The 11,484-nt window shown below is 48.4% G+C and overlaps 1 protein-coding gene across 1 annotated transcript in view; it reads left to right on the top strand.

The window, feature by feature from the left end:
• Nucleotides 1-423: 423 nt before the first annotated feature.
• Nucleotides 424-11,484, top strand: part of LOC138958049 (uncharacterized) — a 39,548-nt gene continuing 28,487 nt past the window's right edge. Inside the window, exons 1-2 of the mRNA XM_070329100.1 lie at nucleotides 424-557; nucleotides 4,332-11,011. Of these exons, the coding sequence (XP_070185201.1) occupies nucleotides 4,444-11,011 (6,568 nt within the window). The 5' untranslated portion in view covers nucleotides 424-557; nucleotides 4,332-4,443. The remainder of the gene's footprint in view (nucleotides 558-4,331; nucleotides 11,012-11,484) is intronic.

The raw sequence follows: 11,484 nt of genomic DNA, 5'->3' as shown, positions 1-11,484 counted from the left end.
GAGTACGGCTGGTGTTCTCATGGATACATATAGTTACTCATCAGTTATAGTTTTACGACAACACTATGCATGTATTGTTTAAACACTACTCTGTTTTGTAGAAGTTGTGTTCTTGGTACTTTGTTGACGTGTGTGTTTTAGTATTTACCTGTGTCTTGCTGTCATTTTCACAAGAAGCAGTTTGAATTTTTGTGTGTGTGTATTATGTCTTTGTTTGAATGTTTTTTTGAAACAGCAGAAATTGTATATTATATCTTAATATCTTGTTTTTGATTTATAATCTACAGGGACCATTTGGCGTTGCAAATGATATGCTCCTTTAGAGTGAAAAATATTTGCCATAACTTCATGTTCCCTCAGTCATAAAGGCATTTTACTTTAACGTCTGTCTCTCTGTGTGTCTTACAGCTCAGTGGGAGGAGCGCGCCACCCCTCCGGCCATGACGAACGACAGGAAGGGGACGGGGCTGACCCCAGAGAACAGTACAAGAAAGTTCAGTCTGGCGGCGACATCCCCGCCAAGGGACTGCAGAAACCCGCCCCTGACAAACCGCGTGGTGAGTTACCTCCCCTGGCCTTACCTCCCTTGGCTACGTGGTTCACTTGCTGTTCTCTGTTGGATGTTTTCTTTGATTTCCTCCCTGCAGTGAGCGATGGTTGCTGCTACGTCCTTTTTCAATCATGGAGTTTTGCTTTTTTTCCCCATAATCACATTTTGCATGAATTGGAACGTGGGGGTTTGGACTTGATCGGAGCGGAATTCTGCCATTAATCCATTTTTAATTTTTCCTTCAAGACATTTTTTATCTATCCTTTGAAGATTGCATTTGTTTCATCTTGATTTACATGGATAAGCTGGTTAAGCCACCGTATTAAGAAGGAAACAGATTTTGTTTTGTAAAATACTCACTTTACTTTTTCATGATTGAGATTTGACTGAAACTGTATCATCAGCACACTGTTGATTTGTAAGGAGGCAGAATGAAGTCAGCGTTGACCTTTCTGCCTTCTTTCTGCCTTCTTAAAATCATCTCTACCTGTTAGTATTGATGATTATTGTATTACCTATCTCATTCTGTTTCAGTTTGTGGTGTGCATTGTTTTTGTAGTACTTTTTGTTTTGTTCCGTTTCATATTCAAGTGGCTTTGTTTTATCCACTTCGTTTTTCCTGTGTGTGTCTTCCATCAAAGTGGGTTGTCACTAAGTCTCGGTTCCTTATTTATTTGGAAGGCTTCAACGCAAAAAGTGCCCTAATTTCAATGATACTGAACTAACTCTTAAATGCAAGACAAAAACAAAATGAATATATTGACATAGTTATGTTTCTTAGAATTTAGAATTTTTGTTTGTCTGTATATCAGACTAATTTTAGTAATTATTTTACATTTCATTGCTAATAAGTAATGAATCATACAAAACAAGGGTTGTTCATACCTTAAGGATTTACTGTGTTTATGCACACATTTCTCATTGTAAATTTAAGGCTGAATTTTAGATAGTAAGTGTAAACTTTTACTTGAAATATTGAAACATCTGAAGAAAAGAAGAGAGGCTGTTGTGTTGGAAGAACATACACAGCATACTTTATCATTCAACTATACTCATAACGCTCAATATTTTTATTCTTCTTCTGCGTTCAATAACCAATAAGGCTGAACTGTATATGATTTTGAATAGATCTGTGCATACGACGATCAGGATCACAGGCCGGATGTAGATAGATGGAGAAACAATGGCCCCTATCATGGAGCCTGCTTTATCATAGTGCTTGGGTCCTGTAGGTCTATCAGCAGGCACTCACCAACACGTGTTAGGACTGTACTGTGTGTAGGGCTGTATTGATGTGAGTGTAATCCCCAGCAAGGCTGCTCAGAACATGATCTCCCAGCAAGATACATGATGAGACTATGTGTTGGCCTGCCATTGACAGAAATTGTTTTGTGTACATCGATTGCTACATGCTGTGCAATAGCTACACTCTGAGAACACCACCAGTCAGTGGAAACAGTCACACAGTATCGATGGTCTGTTCATTGGCAAAGTTGTTTTGTGTTGGCTGACAATTGGTAAAGTTGTTTTGTGTTGGCTGACGTAGGACTGATTAATTAGTACGTGCTGTGCAGCAGCTACACTCTCAAAACCCCACCAAGCAGTGGAAACAGTGTCTTGATGGCCGTTTGGGACAAATTGTTTTGTGTTCGCGGACGATTGACAAAATTGTTTTGTGTTCACGGACGATTGACAAAATTGTTTTGTGTTCGCACTGATTAGTACGTGCTGTGCAGTAGATTATACACACACAGAACACAACTTTGCAGAAACAGCAGTGTCTGGATTGCTCTCAACAGGCAATGGAAACAATCGTGTGTAAATTGCCCGTGTTAATTGCTCTCATCAGGCAATGGAAACAGCAGTGTGTAAATTGCCCATGATAATTGCTCTCATCAGGCAATGGAAACAGCAGTGTGTAAATTGCCCGTGTTAATTGCTCTCATCAGCCTGCTGCAGTGGCCTGTGTGTCAGATTAGATCATGACTGCGATATTTCCTTCGACACACTGCGCTGTTATCACTTCTCAAGAGAGTTTGAGTGTAAGAGGCAGGTTGAATTATGTGAAACTGTTCTCCGGCTGTGAGGATAACAGTTCAAACTTGAATGGACTAATCTTTAGAGAAGGAAGGATCTGTTTTGAAGGAACTTCCTACGTGAGATAGTGATGAGGATTCAACGTGAGGATAGAAGGGGAACGTAAACTGAATGACCTCACGACGGTTACAATTGGTGATAGCACACTGCAGCACAGCTGATTGTGGATGTTGAGAGCTGTAAGAGATTGGAGTGCTGCAATCGTGTGAAAGAGAAACATTGAGTTATGTAGGAACTGAAATACTAAAAGTTATAAGTGAAATGCCACAATCATGTGAAAGAGAAATGTTAATTCACAATGACACCTGAAGTGTTTCAAACATGTGAAAAGAGAATGGTTGGGCCAATGATTTGAGAGAGAAATGAGCTTGGTTGGGCCAATGATTAGAGAGAGAAATGAGCTTGGGGCCAATGATTTGAGAGAGAAATGAGCTTGGGGCCAATGATTTGAGAGAGAAATGAGCTTGGGGCCAATGATTTGAGAGAGAAATGAGCTTGGGGCCAATGATTTGAGAGAGAAATGAGCTTGGGGCCAATGATTTGAGAGAGAAATGAGCTTGGTTGGGCCAATGATTAGAGAGAGAAATGAGCTTGGGGCCAATGATTTGAGAGAGAAATGAGCTTGGTGGGGCAGGTGTCCTGGTGGTGCCGTGGTTCGGATCCAGGGTTTGCGTGACCGTGGCAGCACTCCATGCCGTTACTTTCACCTCCCTCTGCTGCAGTAAGTAGCTCGCTTTTGTCTTCCTTTGCTTGCTTACCTCCCTTTTCAGTTATCTTTGAGTTATGTTTTGTTTTGAGTCTCGCTCTGTTGCCTCTGTCGCTTGGTTAGCTGTGTGTTCACGTGCGTCACTTCTGTATCGGTAACTGAAAGTTCTTGTGAAAGATCTGGATTTAAGTTGACCAGCATGTGTCTGGAAGTTGAAAAATTGATAAAGAATTTTTTTTTTATATATATATTTTTTTTAACTGTGAACATTTGGGATATATGCTGTGAAATGCTGTCAGTTTAGTGTGGAAATTTCCCCTTCGTTTGTGAGTTTGTTTGTATGTTTATGCATATGTTTGTTTGTTGGTTTGTTTGTCACTCAAGATTTTCCCAAGTTACAGAATGCGCAGGCTGCTAATAGTATATGTGAGACCGTTAAACTTTGCAAAGATCTTCAAGAGAGCTTCAGGTACTCGTGTGGGTGTCTTCTCCTTGATGTTGTGGGCTTTAGTTGATTTATCGTCAGTTCTGCATCATCTCCTGTAATTGTGTCACACACATGTTGTCTTCAGGAAAACTTTAAACAAGTTGATATTTTATCATGAAGTCATTATGAGTATGTATTAGGACTGGATGATGAAGAGAGAGAGAGAGAGAGAGAGAGAGAGAGAGAGAGAGAGAGAGAGAGAGAGAGAGAGAGAAAGTGTGTATTTGAAGATTGTGTGTGTGTTGTGTGTGTGTTGTGTGTGTGGTGTGTGTGTGTGTGTGTGTGAGTGTGTGTGTGTGTGTGTGTGTGTGTGTGTGTGTGTGTGTGTGTGAGAGAGGGAGAGAGAGGGAGTGCGTGCGTGCTCACGTATTTACTGTAACCCTGTAGCCAGCTCTTTTCACAATCAATTATTTCTCCTTTCTGTGCGTGCATGATTCTGTATTCACCTAATAACTTTTGATTCACTAAGATTTTGTAATTTCTTATTTCAGGTATAGGATTTCACAAGCAACACAAAGATCGGATTGTACAGACGCTCATGTCCACACCGGGTTGAGCGGAACGTTTCAGTTTTGTGAAAACCACCAGCATTTTGCTCTCGCAATGGATAGCTCTGTGGGACCGCCCACCTGGCACACAAGTGTGTACGACTTCAGTACGACAGCAACAGACTATAGCAGGACTCCATCCAAACGTTACCATGAACACGAAGAAGGCACGACAGACTTCAGGAGCAGGCCGGTGAAAGATCGTAGTCAGACTCGGACACACCCCTACACACCGCAAGACCAAGCTTATGACTCTGCTACGGATCCTGAAGACTCTTTCGGTACCTCACACGGGAGGACGGTGGACAATGACATGTACTCTTACTCTCAGGACCATCAGAACCTGCTTGAAGACAGTAGAAATGCCAACGTTCAGCGCCCAGGACAGTCTTCAGTTGGTGGTGGTGGTGGTGGTGGCGGCATGATGCGGGCATTCAGTCCACCGAGGACAGGGGAAGTGTTTGACCACACCGTCATCACCAGGTCTGTCATCAAAAGCTCCGTGTCTCCTTGTGGTGACCTCAGCTCCCAGCTTGACCTTCGGTATTCAGACGACGAAGACTACGACCTTGAAGGAGATGCAGACTTGGAGGAGGAGGTGTACAGAGAAAGCAGGCAGCCAGGGAGCAGCTGGGACAAGGGTGGTGAGATGTACGGAGAAAGCAGGCAGCCAGTGAACAGCTGGGACAAGGGGGGTGACATGCACCGAGAAAGCAGGCAGCCAGTGAACAGCTGGGACAAGGGTGGTGAGATGTACGGAGAAAGCAGGCAGCCAGTGAACAGCTGGGACAAGGGTGGTGACATGCACCGAGAAAGCAGGCAGCCAGGGAGCAGCTGGGACAAGGGGGGTGAGATGTACGGAGAAAGCAGGCAGCCAGGGAGCAGCTGGGACAAGGGGGGTGGGGTTTTGGAAGCCTCATCCTCTACTGCTGACTGGAAGCGACCAGACATGCACATGTTCAAGGCATCGTCCTACAAAGACTCGGTGACCAGCGAGAAGTCGTCCAGGCTTGACCCCCACACCTACCAGTCCTACGCTGCAGGCATCCTCTACTCCTCGGGTCGGTCAGAGAAGTTCCTCAAGCTACAGAAGCACTTTGCCATTCTGGAGAGGATAGGGGAGCTGGACCAGATCTCCAGCCCAGAGGTACTGCATGAGCACGGCTCCAAGTGGAGAGAGATGGGAGGTTCAGGTTTTCCTCCAGCGCAGGACTTCCAGTCAAAGGAGGAGCTGCAGGAGCTGTACTCTGAGCTGAGGGAGGCCAAGAGGAACAAGGAGTTCTTCCACGAGCCTGACAAGCCACAGGAGTTCCAGTGGACACCGCACAAAGACTTTGGCTTGCAGAAAAAGCAGCTGTCTTTTGGAGACCGATTGAGAAATTATGCCGAGCGGGTGGGTGAAGAGACAGGCCCTAGTTCACAGGCGTCATCACCAGTGAAAGAGGAGCCGCTAAGGAGAGCTGTGTCGTTCGGAGCTCTGTACGACAAGTTTGGCAGGCCCATCATTGGCCATCACGATGAGGATTTACCACAGAGTTCACAAGGCAAAAAGGGGAGAACAGCCTCCAGAGACGAAAGAGATACAGAAGCTTCATCTAATCAACACAGACCTAGCAGAAGAGATTGCCAAGACCATGGTCCTTCAGAATCATTGTACAGTTCTAGAGCACCAGGAAAAGAGGCTTCAAGGCGTCGTGATTCAGAGGGAAAGGAAACTGGCTTCAGCCTTAGTGGCAGGCCAGCAAGAGAAAGCACCAGACATCAGTTTGAAAACACTGACAAAAGCCAGAAGAGAACACGATTCACTGATCAAGACGGGCAAGAAATTACTCCAGCAGAGTCGGTGTCCAATTCAACAGAAATGTCAGGAAGCAGCAACCCCAAAGAACTGTCCTATTTGCAGCTCATGGATAACGCAGCTAAAAAATCTCGCCAGCGAGCGATCCACGGAACACACATGGACGCCCCGCGTAACGAGTACGAGGTGTACGTGGAGGAGATGAAGAAGATGACGAGGGAGGAGGTCGAGGCCAGCAACCTCCACATTCGGTCGCTGTCAGCCCCCCACTCCGCCCTCAAGACTCCCGCCCTCGCCACACTGCCCCGCTCGCAGTCCTCAAAGGAATCCTTCTTTGGCACAGAGGAGCCCAACGACATGTTCGGAAAGCCGGGAATCGTGAAGAAGACGAGAGAAAGATTTGACGCTGACCCAGAGATCGTTGTGGACTCGGCCGCTAAGGCCCGCTCAGGGCTGCAGGTGAAGTTTGAGGGCATGAAGGTGGAGAGGGTTGATGATACGACACAACCCCCTGAACCTGCCGCCAGCCACTCTGCTAGGAGAGAAAGAGACGTTTCAATCCCTGAACCTGCCGCCAGCCATTCTGCTAGGAGAGAAAGAGACGTTTCAATTCCTGAACCTGCTGCTAGCCACTCTGCTAGGAGAGAAAGAGTCGTTTCAATCCCCGAACCTGCCGCCAGCCATTCTGCTAGGAGAGAAAGAGTCGTTTCAATCCCTGAACCTGCTGCTAGCCACTCTGCTAGGAGAGAAAGAGTCGTTTCAATCCCTGAACCTGCCGCCAGCCATTCTGCTAGGAGAGAAAGAGTCGTTTCAATCCCTGAACCTGCCGCCAGCCACTCTGCTAGGAGAGAAAGAGACGTTTCAATCCCTGAACCTGCTAGTAAATGGATGACTAGAGACTCGGGCCAAGATGAACCTCAGCCTACCACTGCTGCAAATGTTCAGAATAAGAACTTGCAGTACAGCCCAGGCAAGGATAGCTCTGGAATAACTAGTGAGAGAGAAAGAAAAGACTGCATTTCTGGTCCAAATTCCACAACAAGCGTTCAGCATAGAGTCATTGCCGACAGCACAGACAAGCACAGTCCTACAGAAACAAGAACAGAAAAGCAGAAAGACTCTGGTTCCTGGCTGGAAAAGTCTGCTTTCACTGATGCAAGAACAAGAAATGTAAAAGACTCAGATTTTGTGCAAGAGAGATCTGGTGCAAACAACACATACAGTCCCATCGGAGAAAGAAGACGAAATGTAGAATACTCAGATTCTGTGAAGGAGAAATTTGGTTCCAACATCCCAGGAAGCATGCCGCGTGCAGACACAGGCTACAGCTCACGCAACTACAGTCCCATTGAAGTGAGACCTAGAAAGGTAAAAGACTGGGATCATGTGCCGGAGACATCTGGACCTAACTCCACAGAAACCGTTCAGCACAAAGGCTACAGCTCACATAGGTATACTCCTGCTGAAGTTGGAACAAGAAAGACAAAAGACTCAACGTCTGTCCCAGAACAGCCAGTTCCATACACTCCTGCAGCCATCCAGAAAGATACTGGCCACAGTCCAGCCATTCAGAAAGATAGGGGCTGCAGTCCAGCCATTCAGAAAGATACTGGCCACAGTCCAGCCATTCAGAAAGATACTGGCCACAGTCCAGCCATTCAGAAAGATACTGGCCACAGTCCAGCCATTCAGAAAGATACTGGCCACAGTCCAGCCATTCACAAAGATACTGGCCACAGTCCAGCCATTCAGAAAGATACTGGCCACAGTCCAGCCATTCAGAAAGATACTGGCCACAGTCCAGCCATTCAGAAAGATAGTGGCTACAGTCCAGCCATTCAGAAAGATAGTGGCTACAGTCCAGCCATTGACAAAGATAGTGGCTACAGTCCAGCCATTGACAAAGATAGTGGTGACAGCCCAAACCAGCAAAATCTCAGAGGAGGACCAAGAAGTAGAGAGGATTCAGGCTTACCTCGATGCAACTCCAACCTCTGGAGCAGTGCCAGATCAGGAATATCTACCGATTATGATGGTAACCTGGGGGACAGCTTGGACCTGGCAGAATGTGAACTGAGGCATTTGAAACAGAAGTACTCTGAGATGCCTGACATCGTGCAGGTGGACAGGCACCACGACTGGAACAAGTTCAACCCTCCACCCGAGTACCCTGTCACCTCGGATATAGTATCCAACACCGCCACAGTGTATGACTATCCACAAACCCAACAACCAACATTTGCAGAACACCATAAATTTGGTCGAGGGAACACCGAAGAGAATTTCTCTTCAACAAAGTGGAACAGAAAGCCTCCTGCTGAAAGCATAGATACGTTGCACCACTCTGACGTGACACCTGCAGTCCCTGAGAGAAAGGGTGCCGTGTTTCGTGTCACCAACTTGAGAAGTCTGGCTGCTAACAGTGAGTTCTCATCAGACAACCTGGCATGGGCAAAGAAAGCCCCTGCAGCTGGAGAGCATGAATTTCCACCACACAGACTTGGAGAGACTTTGCCCATCACATCTCAGCTTGGCAGAGCACCGAACAGTCAGAAAAGTGTTCCATATTCACATGCTAACGTGGGAACATTTGACAACAGTCAGAAAAGTGTTCCATATTCACATGCTAACGTGGGAACATTTGACAACAGTCAGAAAAGTGTTCCATATTCACATGCTAACGTGGGAACATTTGACAACAGTCAGAAAAGTGTTCCATATTCACAAGCTAACGTGGGACAATTTGACAAATTTCGTCAAGAAAGAAGAGATGATTCTTCAGTTCCCAAGGCAGTCCCTACCTACAGAAAAGCGGCAGTCAGGGATGATGACTATGAAAACATCCCCCCCACCGCACAGAAGATCCCACCAGCCGTTCCCCCTAAGAAAGCCTCAGCTCTTGTCTTCAGTCCCACACAGTCCCAGTCAGGACCGTCCTTCTCTGTGAGGGCCAGGGGCAGTGGGCAGAGGTTTGGTGACCACAGTGTCACACAACAACCTGACACAGTCAGCACAGACTTGTTGAGAATCTCAGGGGTGTCACACCAGCCGTACGGCCAGGACAGAAGAGAGAGGGGGACACAAGACAGAGATGTCAAAAGGGCTGAGATTGTGTTTGTGAATGCTCCGTCATTGAACAGGGGAGCCCCAAGATCAGGGTACTTGCAAGGAGCGGAGAGTGGAGGCGCTGCGTCAGCCATGAGCCCTGAGGCTGACAGTGACCAGCACAAGGCGGAGAAGAACTACGGTCAGCTGCGCAAGTGGACGGCGGTGGCGGACATCTACCGGGGCGTGGAGAAGAGCTGGAGCCCCACGCGTGAAGTGCGACCGTTCCCCCCGGACACCAACAACTCCTCCATCAGCAGCACTGACACCTTCATCGTCAAGGAGACCGATGAGGAGGACAGCGCTCAGGACGACATGGAGAGTTCTGGAACATCCGTGTCCCAGCTGAGGGACATCTTCGAGCGGCGGCAGAAAGTCAGCAAGTCACGGTCGGAGCCCAGTCTGTCCACTGACAGCAGTGAGGAGCCACACAGACCGCGGTCGGCCAAGTCTCAGACCGATCTTAACTCTCTCACAGACCACGACACGGCTAAGCCCTCAGTAGTGCCGAGCACAGTGTCGGGAGATATAGCCGACATACGCCATCGCTATGACTACCAAGCGCCCGTCGTGGGCAGGGGGATTGAGCCGGCTGACGACAGCCCCCGGGGCGAGGCCATGAAGGCGTGGGTGCAGTACGAAGGTCGGGTCAGGTACGACCCCTACCTGCCCCCCGAGGACATCCTGAAGGAGGTGTCGGCAACGGCCACAGGCAGGAAGCTGGACGTCCCCAGGAAGAGGAATCATCGACCGTCCCACGTCAGTCACATGACCCTCCAGTACTTTGACCAGATCGGCTCGGAGTGGCAGCAGGGCGGCAGTGGGGCGTCTGTCAGGCACAGAACTCCAACCACATCAGCAGGGGAACGGTATGCAGTGAACACAGACAGCAGAGTGTCAAGGACGGTGCCAGCACCGGGTGGAATCGGCGCGGAGGACAGGAGGAGCTTGACTCACCAGTACGTCAACGAGCAGACGGCCTTCACCAGCACCTACCCACAGACAGACGACGTCAAGCTGCAGCAGAGTCAGAGAGCTGGGGCCGCAAGGTACACCGCAGACCTGCCCCCGTACCGCCAGCCTATCGCGACACCCAGCGTTCAGTCAGCAGCAAGGTTCACCACAGACCCTCCCCCCTACAGCCAGCCACAGAGGTCACCCAGCTTCCAGTCTACCAGCAGCAGCAGCCAGAGGAGTGTTGTCAGCAGAGAGAGCAGGTCCAGCGAGAGGCCCAGACCGCCAGACTATGGAACTCAGCCACAGGCGCCTGTCAGACGACCAAGGTCTCAGCCTCCGGAAACAACAGGCGCAGGGATGAAGACCGTGCCAGCAGAAACCCCCGGCACACGACCTCGGTCCCAGCCAGCTGCTGGTCGCATACAGGGCAAAGACAGTGAGAGAACGGTAACACCTACAACCTACCAGAACCAGTCCTTCAGAGACACAGCAGACGTTCACACAGCTCCAACAGACAGAGCTCGCCGTAATAGTCAAGGCAACTCCTCACAGCAGCACAGTGTTCGTGTTGTGCCTCCAGAACCATCACGCCCGCCACCAGTTTCCCCGCGACCCTCGCTGCGTCAGCCGCGACCTCAGCCACGCACACAGCAGCATCGCCACAGCAAGTCGTCTGACTCTGAGCACAGCAGCGGCGGGGACTACGGGGGTGTGTACTGCGTCTCCACGGGCTCTGTGTGGTACGGCGCTGACGTAGAGGAAGGTAAAGGTTGGAGAGGAATTGGGATCTTCTTCACCTGGGATGGTTTCGTGGCCATCGGTCCACTTTTTTTTATGATTGTGCACCCAAAATTCTGAAAAAAATATCAGGTTTAATAAAGAGAAAGTCTTACAATGGAGGTACAGGGAATCCTCTCTTTGAAGGCCACCCAGTCCAGGTACAGGGAATCCTCTCTTTGAAGGCCACCCAGTTTCCATGGAAATGAGATATACACAATCAAAAAACAAGAATTAAAGGTTATTAGAACGTTTAATTATTGACAAAACCAAACGTTACATTTACTAGTCCTTGTACGTCCACCCACTGGTCTTTGAAGTAGGCAGACAAACACTTGTGGTACAGACAGACAAACACTTGTGGTACAGACAGACAAACACTTGTGGTACAGACAGACAGACACTTGTGGTACAGACAGACAGACACTTGTGGTACAGACAGACAGACACTTGTGGTAC

The sequence above is a fragment of the Littorina saxatilis genome, linkage group LG2, assembly GCF_037325665.1.
Source record: "Littorina saxatilis isolate snail1 linkage group LG2, US_GU_Lsax_2.0, whole genome shotgun sequence".
Classification (NCBI taxonomy): Eukaryota; Metazoa; Mollusca; class Gastropoda; order Littorinimorpha; family Littorinidae; genus Littorina; species Littorina saxatilis.
The sequence above is the reverse complement of the archived record's forward strand: the minus strand, read 5'-3'. Positions and strand labels throughout refer to the sequence as shown.